A 15402-nucleotide genomic window follows, 5' to 3' on the forward strand; every position below is an offset into this window, starting at 1 on the left:
TGTGTGTACTGTGTGTGTACTATGTGCGTGTACTGTATGTGTACTGTGTGTGTACTGTGTGTGTGTACTGTGTGTGTACTGTGTGTACTGTGTGTGTACTATGTGCGTGTACTGTATGTGTACTGTGTGTGTACTGTGTGTGTGTACTGTGTGTTACTCTGTGTGTGTGTACTGTGTGTGTGTGTTACTCTGTGTGTGTGTGTACTGTGTGTGTACTGTGTGTGTGTACTGTGTGTGTGTACTGTGTGTGTACTGTGTGTACTGTGTGTGTACTATGTGCGTGTACTGTATGTGTACTGTGTGTGTACTGTGTGTGTGTGTGTACTGTGCTCCGAGCTGCACAGCGTGTAGTCCGACGGCATCCGGTCAGCCACATATCTCTCTGTCTCTCGTGTGTGTGTGTTACTCTGTGTGTGTTACTCTGTGTGTGTGTGTACTGTGTGTGTGACTGTGTGTACTGTGTGTACTGTGTGTGTGACTCTAGTGGGGAGCGGTAGTGTAGCGGTTAACGCGCTGCGCTATGAACCTGGCGACCCGGGTTCGATTCCCGCTCACGGCCAACACCAGTGACGATTATCTGAACAGGTCCTGGGCCTCCCCTAGGTCGACTCAGCCTTAAATGAGTACCTGGTGCGGTGTGTAAGCATCGCCACTGGGGATGCTTACACACCGCACCAAAGGCGGTAGGGCGTGGTGCTAGCCACCCACCCCCTCGTGTACCGTTCCGGCCTTCATAGGTGCTCGCTAACAGCACTTGCCCCTACAGTCTGTTAAGGCTATATGGGGGATCTTTTTTCATCTTTGTGTGACTCTATGTGTGTTACTCTGTGTGTGATACTCTGTGTGTGATACTCTGTGTGTGTTACTCTGTGTGTGATACTCTGTGTGTGTTACTCTGTGTGTGTTACTCTGTGTGTGTTACTCTGTGTGTGTGTTACTCTGTGTGTGTTACTCTGTGTGTGATACTCTGTGTGTGTTACTCTGTGTGTGTTACTCTGTGTGTGATACTCTGTGTGTGTGTTACTCTGTGTGTGATACTCTGTGTGTGTGTTACTCTGTGTGTGTGTTACTCTGTGTGTGTTACTCTGTGTGTGTCTCTCCCTGCGTGTGTGTGTGTCTCTCCCTGCGTGTGTGTGTGTCTCACCCTGTGTGTGTGTCACTCCCCTCTCTCTGTGTGTGTGTCTCACCCTGTGTGTGTGTCACTCCCCTCTCCCTGTGTGTGTGTGTGTGTCTCACCCTGTGTGTGTGTCACTCCCCTCTCCCTGTGTGTGTGTGTGTGTCTCTTCCTGCGTGTGTGTGTGTGTCTCTCCCTGCGTGTGTGTCTCTCCCTGTGTGTGTATCACTCCCCTCTCCCTGTGTGTGTGTGTGTGTCTCTTCCTGCGTGTGTGTGTGTGTCTCACCCTGTGTGTGTGTCACTCCCCTCTCTGTGTGTGTGTGTCTCACCCTGTGTGTGTGTCACTCCCCTCTCCCTGCGTGTGTGTGTGTCTCTCCCTGCGTGTGTGTCTCACCCTGTGTGTGTATCATTCCCCTCTCCCTGCGTGTGTGTGTCTCTTCCTGCGTGTGTGTGTGTCTCACCCTGTGTGTGTCTCACTCCCCTCCCTCTGCGTGTGTGTGTGTGTCTCTGCCCGCGTCACGTGTCTGTGTCTCTCCCCACGTCACGCGTGTTTCCCCGGCGTCGTCTCCCCGGGTGTGGCCTGCGCTGCAGGCGCTCCGTGATCGAGACGTGCCGAGCCGTGAAGGAGCTCTTCCACGAGGCGCGCGAGCGAGCCTCCAAGGCTCTCGGCTTCGCCAAGATGCTCAAGAAGGTCCCGCCGCTCACTCCTCTCTGTGCTGCCACCTTGCCGTGACGTAGGCGCGCCCCGGCGTGCGCTCCGTGAGAGCCTGGAGTGCGCGTGGGAGTCAGCCTGGGGGAGACAAAGGCGGCCGGGGGTGCTGCTGGCCACCCACCCCTCTTTTGCGCGCCTTTTTGGCCTTGACAGGCGTTCGCAAAACGGCACTTGTCCCAAAAGTTTGTGAAGGCCACACGGGGGATATTTGTCTTTGTGCACGTGAGTGCGTCCGTCCGGGTGTCAATGGGAGTGCCAAGCGCGTGTGTCTGGTGACGACGTGTGTGGGTGTGCACGTGCAGAGTGAGCGCAGCGCTGAGCGCTGCGCTTCGCAAAGATCCAGGCCTCCCGGGGTTCGATTCCCGCTCACGGCCAACACCGGTGACGAATATCTGAACCGGCCCTGGGCCTCCCCTAGTTCGACTCAGCCTCAAATGAGAACCTGGTGCGGTGTGTAAACATCGCCACTGGGGAGACAAAGGCGGCCGGGCGTGGTGCTGGCCACCCACCCCCTCGTGTGCCGTGCCGACCTTCATAGGTGCTCGCTAACAGCGCTTGCCCCAAAAGTCTATTAAGGCTACACGGGGGATCTTTGTCTTTGTGTTCTGGCCATTTGTTAAAAAGAGCTTCATAGTTCGTAAGATTCCTACAGGATAGATACAGATTCTGATTCTGTGTGTGTCTGTGTGTGTATGTGTGTCTGTGTGTGTTTGTGTGTGTCTGTGTTTGTGTGTCTGTGTGTGTCTGTGTGTGCATGTTTGTCTGTGTGTGTGTGTGTCTGTGTGTGTATGTGTGTGTCTGTGTGTGTCTGTCTGTGTGTGTGTGTGTCTGTGTGTCTGTGTGTGTATGTGTGTGTCTGTGTGTGTGTCTGTGTGTGTGTGTCTGTGTGTCTGTGTGTCTGTGTGTCTGTGTGTCTGTGTGTCTGTGTGTGTCTGTGTGTCTGTGTGTGTCTGTGTGTGTCTGTGTGTCTGTGCGTCAGGATCTGGGCCTGGCTGCCGAGTTTGTTTTATCGTCGTCGGTGGATGAGCTGCTCCATCTCCTGGCGACAAGCGGCCACGTCAAGGTACGCGGCACAGCCAGCCCTCGCCACACACGTGGCACGCTGACCCACACGCGAGCTCACCCACACACCCTCACCCACACACCCTCACACACCCACACACACACACACCCTCACCCACACACCCACACACACCCACACACACCCTCACCCACACACCCACACACACCCACACACACACACACCCTCACCCACACACACACACACCCTCACCCACACACACACACACCCTCACACACCCTCACCCACACACCCACACACACACACCCTCACACACCCTCACCCACACACACACACACACACACCCTCACACACCCTCACCCACACACCCTCACACACACACCATCACACACCCACACACACACACACCCTCACCCACACACCCTCACCCACACACACACACCCTCACACACCCACACACACACACACCCTCACACACACACCCTCACCCACACACACCCTCACCCACACACACCCTCACCCACACACCCTCACCCACACACACAAGCTCACCCACACACACCCATACACACACACACACGAGCTCACCCACACGCCCTCACCCATACACGAGCTCACCCACACACGAGCTCACCCCACACCCTCACCCACACACGCACGCTCACCTCCACACTGTCACCCGCACGCATTCACACACGCGCTCCCACACGCGCTCACCTACCTGTCCTACATACACATCATGTAAACAAACCAGCCACCCACACTCAAGTTCACCACGCCACGCCGACACAATGCACCACTCGGCGCACGCCACCCCCACAACGCACCAGCCACCCCACACCGAGCAGGAGCCCAGCGGTGCCAGCTCGGCGCTTTCCGCTTCCCCCGAGCTTCCTGCTACACCTCTACCGCCCCCCGTAGCGGTTTCCGCTTTATCGGGGATCCTCAGCGCAGTGTGACCGTGCGCTCCCCCCCACCCTTCTCGCGCTCCCGCAGGTGCTGCTGGAGGACCTGGAGCCCGTGCAGGTGTTCGTGCCGGCGCCGCTCGGCGAGCACCGGCCGCTGGTGCTGCAGCTGCTCAGCGCCGCCTGCGGGCGCGACTGCTCGGGCCTGGAGGGCCCCGCGGCTGCCGGCGGCTACCTGCTGCTGCTGCGGCCGCGGGGCGGGGCGGGCGGTGCCGCCGGCTGCCGACACCACCGTCACCACGGGCACCACGAGCAGCAGCAGCAGGAGCTGCAGCAGGAGCAGCCCGGACGTGGAAATGGCAGCGGCGCTGTGGAGGAGCCCGGCGCAAGCGGAGAGGACTTTCTGGCCGCGTACGACGAGGGCGACGAGGGCGGTGATGGTGGCGGCGGTGGCGTTGGTGGCGGTGACGGTGGTGACGGTGGTGACGGCGGCATTGGTGGCGGTGGCGGTGGTGACCGTGGCGGTGACGACGGTGACGGTGGCGTTGGTGACGGTTGCGAGGAGGAACGACGAGACCGGGGTGAAGAGGCGAGAAGCCTCGAGGAGGAGAGGAGACGGTGGAGAGAAGAGGGCGACCGGACGGAAAAGGGGATGAGACTCGGCGAAGAAGCGAGGACGAGGAGGAGGGAAGAGGGGAGCGCCGTGGGTGAGGAGGGGAGCGCCGTGGGTGAGGAGGGGAGCGCCGTGGGTGAGGAGGGGAGCGCCGTGGGTGAGGAGGGGAGCGCCGTGGGTGAGGAGGGGAGCGCCGTGGGTGAGGAGGGGAGCGCCGTGGGTGAGGAGGGGAGCGCCGTGGGTGAGGAGGGGAGCGCCGTGGGTGAGGAGGGGAGCGCCGTGGGTGAGGAGGTGAGCGCCGTGGGTGAGGAGGGGAGCGCCGTGGGTGAGGAGCCGAGCGGCGTGGGACCCCGGGGCGGCGAGGCCGGGGGGGCCGGGGGGTGCGGGGGAAGCGGCCGAGCGGAGTGGTGCGGCCGGACGATGAGGGTCAGCCTCACCACGGAGACCATCAACACGCTGCAGGACGTGCAGGTGAGAGGCTCGCGGCCGCAGCAGCGACAGCTCTGTCGTCGCCGCCGTCGTCATCGTCGCTCTCCGTTGGTTCGTGCCCGCGATAGCCTCTCGTTGGTTGCTGCCTTATTACCACCGCTGTCACCACCTCCACGACCACCTCCACGACTATGACCTCCGACCTATGACCTCCGATCTCTGACCTCCGATCTCTGACCTCCGACCTCTGTCCACCCAACAGCGGGATAATACAAATGGGCTCACGGATGGGTTCACCACAGTCTGTGATTGGCAGGTTTTTCGTGTAAATTTTGACTTGAAGCTTTCGTGACTGCAGGAATTCATATTCTTTGGGTCTTTCGGTAAAGCCACGTAGATAGAAAAATTTCACGAGGTTTCGATCGCAACACAAGCAAATCTAGCGGGAGAGAAAGAATATGTTGTTCCTGCCTCAGTAGCTCTCCCACTATATTTTTTCACCTGTTGACGATTGCTTGTGTTGCGATCGAAACGCCGTGATATTTTTCATCACTTTATTTTTATTCTTTATATTTACGTGAACCATAGAATAGGTTTCTCGTGTGATTGGCGGGGTAAAGTGTGGGTGACTCCCCCCACCTCTTCCAACAGCCCGGCATGTGTCTGGGACCTTTTTGCCAGGATCAAAATGATGAAAAAGACAGAATAGGCTGCTACCCTTTTCTGGCAATAAAACATGAGCTGTGTTACGATGCTCAAGAGCCAAATAACGCACCTATTGCGAGGAATCAAGTCTGCATGCTTGTGGCAAAACATGCAAGCGAACATGCGTCTGTTAACATCGTTTGCATTGTCTTTGAAACTGATTGGCCTACACCAGAGACCACCTGCTTCATGGCCTTGTGTCACCACCCGAGTTAGGCCAGAGAACGCCAAAATGCGAACAGTAGGTAGAAACAAAAATAATCGATCACGACGTTTCGATTGCAACACAAGCAATCGTCATCAGGTGGGACAACCACAGCAAGGAAACTGACCTCGTGACCCGACCTCTCGACCCGACCTCGCGACCCGACCTCGCGACCCCTGACCTCGCGACCCCTGACCGCGTGCGGTGCGGGACCCCCCCCAGGTGTGCAGCCTGCTGCTGGTGGCGCTGCACTCGGGCGTGCTGCAGGAGCAGCGCAAGGCGTTCCAGCGCGTCGCCTGCTACGCCGTGCGGCTGCACAGCGAGCAGACGTCCACACGGCCCGCCATCGCGCACGCCCTGGAGGCGCTCAAGGCAGGTCGCGCGACACGTCCGTCCGGGCGTGGAAGAGTAGACCAAACAAATACCTCTCGCGGGGGGAGGCCCCTTGCGACGGCGGTGGCGTGAGCGAGCGGCTGCGGGGGCTGCGCATTTACCCGTGGGGAGCCGTGCACGGTGACCGCACTGCTACCAATCACGTGGCCTGTACAAAGCGGCAAGTCGCCAGAGTAATAATGAAGGATGATGATAGGAATAGTCGTGTTTATTTTGTGCTGCGCCCTTCACAGAAGCGAACCTCGCGAAGCGCTGCACGATCGAAACCAGAATAAAATTGCTGACGCTTTATACGTGTAAAAGGGCCGGCGAGCGAAGATCGGATGTTGAGATGAGAAGTACAAACAGTGATGACGGTCACGGAGTCTCTGATGTTGTTGCGCCGCCCCTCACCGTCGCTGCGCACCCTCGTGCCCGTTGCCGCGCAGGTGGAGGCCCTGGGCTTGTGCGACACGATCAGCGGCTCCATCGAGGAGGTGAACGCACGCTTCGTGCAGGAGGCCGAGGGCGACATGGAGGAGGTGGAGCGCTACAGCATGCAGCAGTACTACAAGGAGACCATGATACAGGCGTTCAACTTCGGATTTGAGGTGCGCGGCGGCAGCGGGACGGAGCGGGGCGTGGGTACGGTTGCCACCGTGCGTTTGCACGCGCGTGTGCGCGTTGTGTTGTCGACACACATGCGGTGACGGCCGGGGCGGCCTGCCGGATTGGAACCACCGAGCGCTGCCGCTCGGCCGAGTCGAGCACGCGACGGGACACGCGCGTGCCCACGTGCCCACGTGCCCACGTGCCCACGTGCCCACGTGCGGTTGCGGTAACAAAGGCGGCCGGGCGTGGTGCTGGCTACCCACACCCGCACGTGTTGCCGTGCCGACCTTCATAGGTGCTACTCGCTAACGGCACTTGCCCCAGCGGTCTGTTTAGGGGGATTCTTTGTCTTTGTGTCTTCTTGTGCATGTGCATGCATGTGGGTTGGCACTAAACTAATACACTCGACAACACAACCACCGACCCACTCGCCTGAATACACTCTCCAACACTCACTCTCTCCACTCTCTCACCCGGCTCTCTCCCGCGTGCCCCCCCCCCCCATACCACCCCCCAGTACCACAAGGAGGTGGTGCGGCTCATGTCGGGCGAGTCGCGGCAACGCGTGGGCGACCACTTCATCAGCTTCGCCCGCAAGTGGATGGAGTACGTGCTGAGCAAGTGTGAGAGCGGACGAGGCACGCGGCCCAGGTACTCACCCGCTCGCCTGCTCTCCCACTCGCTTGCCCATTTACTTGCCCACTCACTCACTCGCTCGCCCGCACAGCCGTTCGCCCACTCGCTCGCTCACTCACTCACTCACTCGCCCACTCGCTCGCCCGCACAGTCGTTCGCCCACTCGCTCGCTCACTCACTCACTCATCTGCCCGCTCGCTCACTCGCTCGCCTGCCCGCTCACTCGCTCGCCCGCCCACCTGACACGGCACCACATATTTACATGCAGGAAGCTTGAGAGCCGATATTCTCAACCAACTGCCTGACCCGAGAGACAAGACGCGCTGCATCGCTGTCCGTCGTGTGCTTCTGTAGTTTTGGCGCGTCCCTTTCCCCGTCTGTCCGTGTCACCGTCCGTGCCAGTTTGCCAGACTTTCTTCCTGCCTGGTGCGTCCGCCCGTGCGTGGTGTGTGCGTGCGCGTGTGATGAGAGAGCCGTGACAACGAGCGAGCGACCGCGTTCCTGCGAACCGGTTTTCGCGCGGCGATGGGAGGCCCCCGCGGTCCCCCGCATCGCACGTTGCCTCGTGATGGCTTTGCCCGTCGTTGAATCCGCGCGACGTTTTGCGACGACCTCTGTTGACGCTCTTATGTGACGCGCCGGATCGAGGGGGGAGCGGCGCTTGTGGCACGAGCTACCGCTGCCGACCGCGCGGCCGGTGGTCGTACCGAGGTGAGGAGCCGCGCTTGTGTAAGGTGGTGCCGACCGCGGCTTAGCTGTCCAATCACAAGCCTGACCCTTCCCTCTGTCCGTCCGTGCCTCCGTCTTGTCCGTCTTGTATTGTTATCAGGGCTTAATTTCTCACGGAAAATTTTCGCAGGTCACTGGATGACTGCATTCGGTTATATATGCTGGATGTGGTGGTGTGCCAGGCGCGGATATATTTTCCGTACCGCTGGTATTAACGTGAAACTAAACCACTCAACTATTTTTATTTTACCAACGAAGGCCCACTGAGCCACGTAGCTCTTTTTCAGAAGTCACCTGGCCACAAATGATAGCTCAACTTAGTGGCTTATCAACTGGGAATGTACAGCAGCCGAGCACATTGATTCTGAATGTGGAGGGAAAAACTGGAGGACCCGGAGGAAAATCCACGTGACCACAGGAAGAGAGAGAGAGACACGCAAATTCTAAATATATGCAGGTGTCGGGGTCGCGATCGTACCCGCGACCTCCTGTATACCAGGCGAGGCAGGTAACATCTCCTCGCCACCGAGATGTCATCTGATGTTAGGTAACCGGTAGCCGCAGGCACAGCGAGTGAGATGATGAACGTGGTGATCCGGCGATGTTCAATATTTTGGCGGACAGACCCGGCCGCGAAATTAAGCCCTGATTGTGGTCATGTGATCTCGACCATTCTGCGCAATTGGTCGTAACCGCGTCTTGTGGTCGGGTTGGCGTGCTGTGATTGGTGGAAATGAGGCCATGTGGTGCGACTAATCCCGCTCTGTGATTCCCTTGTGGTGGCGCCCGCGGTTGTTGACGGTGCGGTGATGGTGGCAGTGTCGCGTGTTTGATCAGTACGGGAAAATAGTTATTGTGGTTTTTGTTTGTTGCTTTTGGTGCCGGGTCACAGCATACATTTCTCACTTGAGGACAGCCACACACTCAGCCTGTGCGCTTAGTGGTTGTGCACCCGGCGACCCGAGTTGGATTCCCGCTCACGGCCACCAACACTGGGGACGATGATCTGAATCGGTCTTGGGCCCTAACCTCGGTCGACTTTACCTGTAAACATCGCCACTCAGGCAGACAGTGGCTGCCAAGCGTGGTGCTGGCCAACCACCCCCTCGTGCGCCGTCAAGGCCTGCATGGGTGCTCGCTAACAACACTTGCCCCAACTGTCTGCTAAAGCCTATACGGGGGATCTTTGTCTTTATGAGTTGTAGTGGTGCAACACCATGCTATGAACCAGGGGAACCCGAGTTCGATTCCCACTGATGGCCAGCCAACATCCGTGGTGAATATCTGGACCGGTCCTGTGCCCTCCCCTAGGTCGGCTCAGCCTCAAATGTGTTCCTGGTGCGCTGTGTAAACATCGCCACCAGGGGAGACAAAGGCGGCCGGGCGTGGTGCTGGCCACCCACCCCCTCGTGCGCCATGCCGGCCTTCATAGGTGCTGCTCGCTGAACCGCATTTGCCACTAACGTCTGTCAAAGGCTACACGGGGGATCTTTATCTTTGCAGGTGGGCGACGCAGGGATTTGAGTTCATCACGGCCATCGAGCCGGCCTTCATCTCCGCTCTGCCCGAGGAGGACTTTGTGGTGAGTCCACCTCCCCTCGACCTTTTGACCCCGTGACCCCGATTCCCGGAGCACACTGGGATTGGGGCCGAGCGGTCAGCGGGTGGAAGTTGCACTTTGAGACGATCGTGCGCTGCGGCTGCGCTGATTATTATTATTATAATAATTATAATAATATAACATCCATAATAAAGGTTTCTTTTTGGGTGAGATCACGTAAATATTAATATGAATGTGTCGTTTAACCCGCCACCACCGCCATGTTTGTTTGTTGTAGTACGGAGTTAGACTGATGGCCTTAATCTAAGTTGTCTTGTGGTTGTTGTTGTTGTTTGACTTGCATCCCACTGGGATTTTTGCACACAGTGTTGGTGTACGGTGCTTGTTCTGCAATATTTTGCTGTCTTTTCTTGGATTCTTTGTTTGCGCATAGTCACATATTCACTTTAAGATGTTTTCTTGTTCATGTTTTTGTTTTTTGTTTGTTGCGGTTGCACCCCATTCAAGAGCCGAATGGCTCACGGGGCTACACCAAATAAATTAACTTGAACTTGAACCGACACGGCCAATTAGTAAGGTTTGTCACGTAAACAAAACAAACCCTAATAATAATTAGGCTGTGGTCGGGTGGTGGCGGGTTTAACGACACATTTATATTTACGCGATCGAACCCACAACAACGAAAAATCCTTTCATTATTGATAATATTGGTCGCGAAAGCCTGCCACGTGTGAAATATTATAGTAATGGTACCTGGGTAGATTTGGTGTTGTGCTTATCGTGCGAGTCTATCGTCGCAGTAGTAGGAGGATCGGGTGATCTGCATGATCCCGATTTAGTGATATGCAGTTGACCGTGATTCTGGCACACACACGGGCCTCCTCTTTTCGAGTGGTGTGTGTGATTGAGTAGGTGGGTGGCTGTGTGTGATTGAGTGGGTGGTTGGGTGTGTGTGATTTAGTTGGTGTGTGTGTGATTGAGTGGGTGGGTGGATGTGTGTGTGTGTGATTAAGTGGGTGGGTGTGTGATTGAGTGGGTGTGTGTCTGATTGAGTGGGTGTGTGTGTGTGTGATTGAGTGGGTGGGTGTATGTGTGTGATTGAGTGAATGTGTGTGTGATTGAGTGGGTGGGTGTGTGTGTGATTGAGTGGGTGGGTGTGTGACTGAGTGTGTGTGTGCGTGGCCTCAAGGTGCACATGGCCTGGCACAAGAGTCGTGGTGACGTCACCGCCACTTAGTGGCGAATGGTGGTTATTGTTGTGATTGAGTGGGTGTGTGTGTGTGATTGAGTGGGTGTGTGTCTGATTGAGTGGGTGGGTGTGTGTGTGTGATTGAGTGGGTGGGTGTGTGTGTCTTATTGAGTGGGTGGGTGTGTGTGTGAGTGACTGGGTGAGTGGGTGGGTGGGTGTGTGTGTGTGATTGAGTGAGTGGGTGTGTGTGTGATTGAGTGGCTGTGTGTGTGATTGAGTGGGTGTGTGTGTGAGTGACTGGGTGGGCGGTATTTGCGGTGAAAACACGCAGTAGTCATACCCATGACCGCAGTACTAACGGGGGCGGCCCGCCGGATTCGAACCACGAACCTCTGCCGCCTTGGCACTGCCGGCGCCGCCTTGGTACGCCCCCGCCCGGCGGTGATGAGCGCCGCGCTGTTTGTGCCCCGCAGAGTCTGCAGACGCTCATCAACAGCTGCATCCTGCACGTGATCGGGAAACCGCACAGCCCCGGCGTCGGTACGGACCCACGCTGCGACGCTGCTGCAGCCCCACACCGACACAAAGAGCCCCCGTGTAGCCTTAGCAGACTGTTGGGGCAAGTGCTGTTAGCGAGTAGCACCGGTGAAGGCCGGCACTGTGGCACACGAGGGGGTGGGTGGCCAGCACCACGCCCGGCCGCCTTTGTCTCCCCAGTGGTGATGTTTACACACCACATTGGGTACTCGGTGGTGGCCCACCACCGGTTCAGATAATCGTCACTGGCGTCGACCTTGAGGAGGAATTGAACCCGGATCGCCGGGTTCATAACGCAGCGCGTGCTCACCGCTGCGCCACCGTTCCCCACACGCACACATATCAAAGATCCCCAGTACAGACTTTAACAGTTGCTGTGCTGTTAGCGAGTAGCACCTGTGAAGGCCGGCACGGCGCACGAGGGGGTGGGTGGTCAGCACCGCACCCGGCCGCCTTTTCTCCCCTAGTAGCGACGTTTACACACCGCGCCAGGGTCATCGTTTACGACTGAGTCGACCTAGCGAAGAGCCACGCACGCACCGGCACGTAAGAAAGCGTATACACGTGTCACAGCGTGTGGTGTGTGTCTGTGGCGGTCCGTGTGTGGTGTGTGTGGTGTGTCTCTGTTTTTCTAATCTTTGTGTCTCTGTGTGTTCCCGTGTCCTTCTCGACTCCCGTCCCCACCTCCATGTGTGACACGTGTGTGGCCCATGTTCATCGCGTGTCTGTCCCATGTGTGTCCTGTATCTGTCCTGTGTGTGTGCGCTGTGTGTCCCGTGTGTGTCCTGTATCTACCCCGTGCATGTTCCATGTCTACCCCGTGTCTGCCCCGTGTCTACCCCGTGTCTACCCCGTGTCTACCCCGTGTCTACCCCGTGTCTGCCCCGTGTGTGCTCCATGTGTTTCCCCGTGCCAGCGATCCACAGGAACAGCCCACGCCCCATCAGCGTGCCGCGCTGTCACAGCGACCCGCCCGTGTTCAGCGTCTCGGTGCCCATCTCTTCCAGCCAGGACCCGATCAGGTATCCAACCCGAGCCCCCTCTCCAGAATAGGAGGCGCCACGTACGAGACCCATACATCGCTCACCTCCTGGCTTTGGCATTCGTAAGAGACGGCCGGTGTGACCCTCAACGACATCAGAGTATCAACACCAGGCCGACGCTGCGTGATTAAGATGCAAGTGACAGTGTAGTAGAACCCATGGGGACTCAAAGAGATGCAGAGCTATGTAGAGACCCTTCTAAATACATGGAGATACATGAAAGACAATTTTATCCATCTAACCCAAAGTGTGGACCATGTAGTGAACCCACAGGGACACGTACATATGCATAGAGATGCATGGAGACCCTTAGAGATGCATAGAGACTCGTAGAGACCCATGGAGATACATTAAAGACAAGCCACAGTAGTCACCGTGCATCCAAAACCGTGGGCCATGCAGTAGACCCATAGAGACACAGAGAGACTCAAAGAGATACGTAGAGACCCACGTGAACACACAGAGACACATAGAGACCCACGTGAACACACAGAGACACATAGAGACCCACGTGAACACACAGAGATACATAGAGACCCACGTGAACACACAGAGACACATAGAGACCCACGTGAACACACAGAGACACATAGAGACCCACGTGAACACACAGAGATACATAGAGACCCACGTGAACACACAGAGACACATAGAGACCCACGTGAACACAGAGACACATAGAGACCCACGTGAACACACAGAGACACATAGAGACCCACGTGAACACACAGAGACCCACGTGAACACGTAGGGGTGCGTACAGAGACACGAACGCCGGTAGTGTGACGACCGTGACGTTGCGTGCGCCGCGTGCCCCAGGGTGCTGAGCCTGTCGGAGGGCGACCGCCTCTCCTCCCTCAGCTGCGAGCCCTTCAAGTCGCTGAGCCGCCACTCCAGCCCCACGGAGGAGCGCGAAGGTGAGGGGGTGGCGGGGGGTGGCGGGGGGTGGCGGGGGGTGGCGGGAGGTGGCGGGGGGTGGCGGGGGGTGATGTCCGAGCCACGCTTAGTCAGGGCTGTGCCCGGTTAGGGCCCAGCCAGGGTTTCCATCGATCAAGCCGAGTAGCGATGGTGGTAGTGGCGGTGGTGGCGGCGGTGGCAGCGGTGGCGGCGGTGGTGGTGGCGGTGGTGGTGGTGGTGGCGGTGGTGGCGGTGGTGGCGGCGGTGGTGGTGACGGTGGCGGTGGTGGCGGCGGTGGTGGTGGCGATGGTGGTGGCGGTGGCGATGGTGGTGGCGGTGGCGATGGTGGTGGCGGTGGCGATGGTGGTGACGGTGGTGGTGGCGGCGGGGGTGGTGGTGGCGGCGGTGGTGGCGGTGGTGGCGGCGGTGGTGGCGGTGCTCCGATTTCCTCCCAGGCACTCGATGATTATTGGCCGATAACGCCTTAATATGGTCCCGTGGATTTTTCTCCGGGTCCTCCCGATTTTTCCAACCACATTTCGATTCGACGTCACACGTTTCAGAGGACATTTGGATGCCGCACATTTTCTCTGCTTGTCCGTGAGATGTCTCTCTCTGCTGGTCCTCCGTGGATTGTCTCTCTTTGATGGTGAGTGAACACGGCGTGGCGGTAGCGGCGTCGCGTTACAAGTTGACGTCATCATTATTTGTATTATTATATCTGAAGTATTATTATTTTTCTGATTATATCTCCTCCGGTCGCTGGTAGGCTGCACCGTGACTCAAAAAAAACTTATATTTGACCAGGGAAGGCCCACTGAGCTATGTAGATCTTTTCAGAAGCGACCAGGCCATCACGAATGATAGCTTAACGAAGTGGGCTCATCATCATCATCATCACCACGTGGAAATGCATAGCAGCAGTCAAATACTCTTAAACGCGTGGTGTCGTTGATTTTAAATGTGGAGGCAAAAACCGGAGTACCCTGAGAAAAATCCACGCGACCACGGGGAGAGAGAGAGAGACACGCAAACTTTAAATATACAGCAGCAGGCGTCAGAGTGAGAATCGAACCCAAGGCCTCCTGTAGACCAGGCGAGGTAGTTGACATCTCCTGCACGCCAGGAGAGGTGGCCATCGCAGGAGGGCATACTGGACGTGGTGTGCCTCGAGGCGTCGATTCGTTGATGACCGTCGCCTCTCGGTCCTGTGAGCATCGCACCTAACGAGTGCACGTGATTACCCCCTACTCCAGCCACTAGAGGTCGCTACCACTATATCGGCACAATGCTAAATGAATAAGCGTAATATTGATTCTTGAGTTGAATTGTGACCCTGTGTCTCCTGTTCCCTCCTCTCCACTGTCTCTGTTCTCAATCCCCCCCCCCGTGTCTCCCCGTGTCTCCCCGCGTCTCCCCGTGTTCCCCTTGTGTCTCCCCGCGTCTCCACGTGTCTCCCCGCGTCTCCCCTTGTCTCCCCGTGTCTCCCCGTGTCTCCCCGTGTCTCCCCGTATCTCCCCGCGTCTCCCCGCGTCTCCCCGTGTCTCCCCGCGTCTCCCCGCGTCTCCCCTTGTCTCCACGTGTCTTCCCGTGTCTCCCACTGTTGTCTCTACCCAGAGCCGAGTTTCCCGCGGGGGGAGCCGCTCGTCGTGGCCACGTCCACCCCCGTGCGCCGCAGCTGGGAGCTGACGGGCTTCGTCAACGAGGCCAAAGGTCAGGGCCCTCGTGGTCAGCACCGGTGCTCACGCGCCCGCCCGCGTGCGCAAGCACGGCGGTCTGCACGTGCGCTTGTGATGTTGCGCGTGCCTGTCCGCGCGTACTCCCCCCCTATACTCGCCGGTCTGTGCGTGCGCGTGTCGAGGGGGGAGCTCCTACAGTCTGTTCAGGCTATAGGAGGTGGGGCGAGAATCTTTGTTTGTAACACTGCTGCGTTCATGTGTGTGCGTTCATGTGTGTATGTGCGTGTGCGTTCATGTGCGTGTGCGTTCATGTGCGTGTGCGTTCATGTGTGTATGTGCGTGTGCGTTCATGTGCGTGTGCGTTCATGTGTGTATGTGCGTGTGCGTTCATGTGCGTGTGCGTTCATGTGCGTGTGCGTTCATGTGTGTGTGTGCGTGTGCAG

The 15402-nt window shown here is 57.7% G+C and overlaps 1 protein-coding gene across 1 annotated transcript in view; it reads left to right on the forward strand.

Annotated features, from left to right (window-relative positions):
- MAP3K4 (mitogen-activated protein kinase kinase kinase 4) overlaps positions 1-15402 on the forward strand; it is an 86869-nt gene that overhangs the window by 59177 nt on the left and 12290 nt on the right. The window contains 11 exon segments of the mRNA XM_078880308.1: positions 1706-1805; positions 2806-2889; positions 3844-4836; positions 5927-6076; positions 6526-6687; positions 7206-7339; positions 9557-9635; positions 11277-11343; positions 12257-12362; positions 13203-13300; positions 14898-14993. Of these exon segments, the coding sequence (XP_078736434.1) occupies positions 1706-1805; positions 2806-2889; positions 3844-4836; positions 5927-6076; positions 6526-6687; positions 7206-7339; positions 9557-9635; positions 11277-11343; positions 12257-12362; positions 13203-13300; positions 14898-14993 (2069 nt within the window).

This window comes from Lampetra fluviatilis, chromosome 57, assembly GCF_964198595.1.
Source record: "Lampetra fluviatilis chromosome 57, kcLamFluv1.1, whole genome shotgun sequence".
Classification (NCBI taxonomy): domain Eukaryota; kingdom Metazoa; phylum Chordata; class Hyperoartia; order Petromyzontiformes; family Petromyzontidae; genus Lampetra; species Lampetra fluviatilis.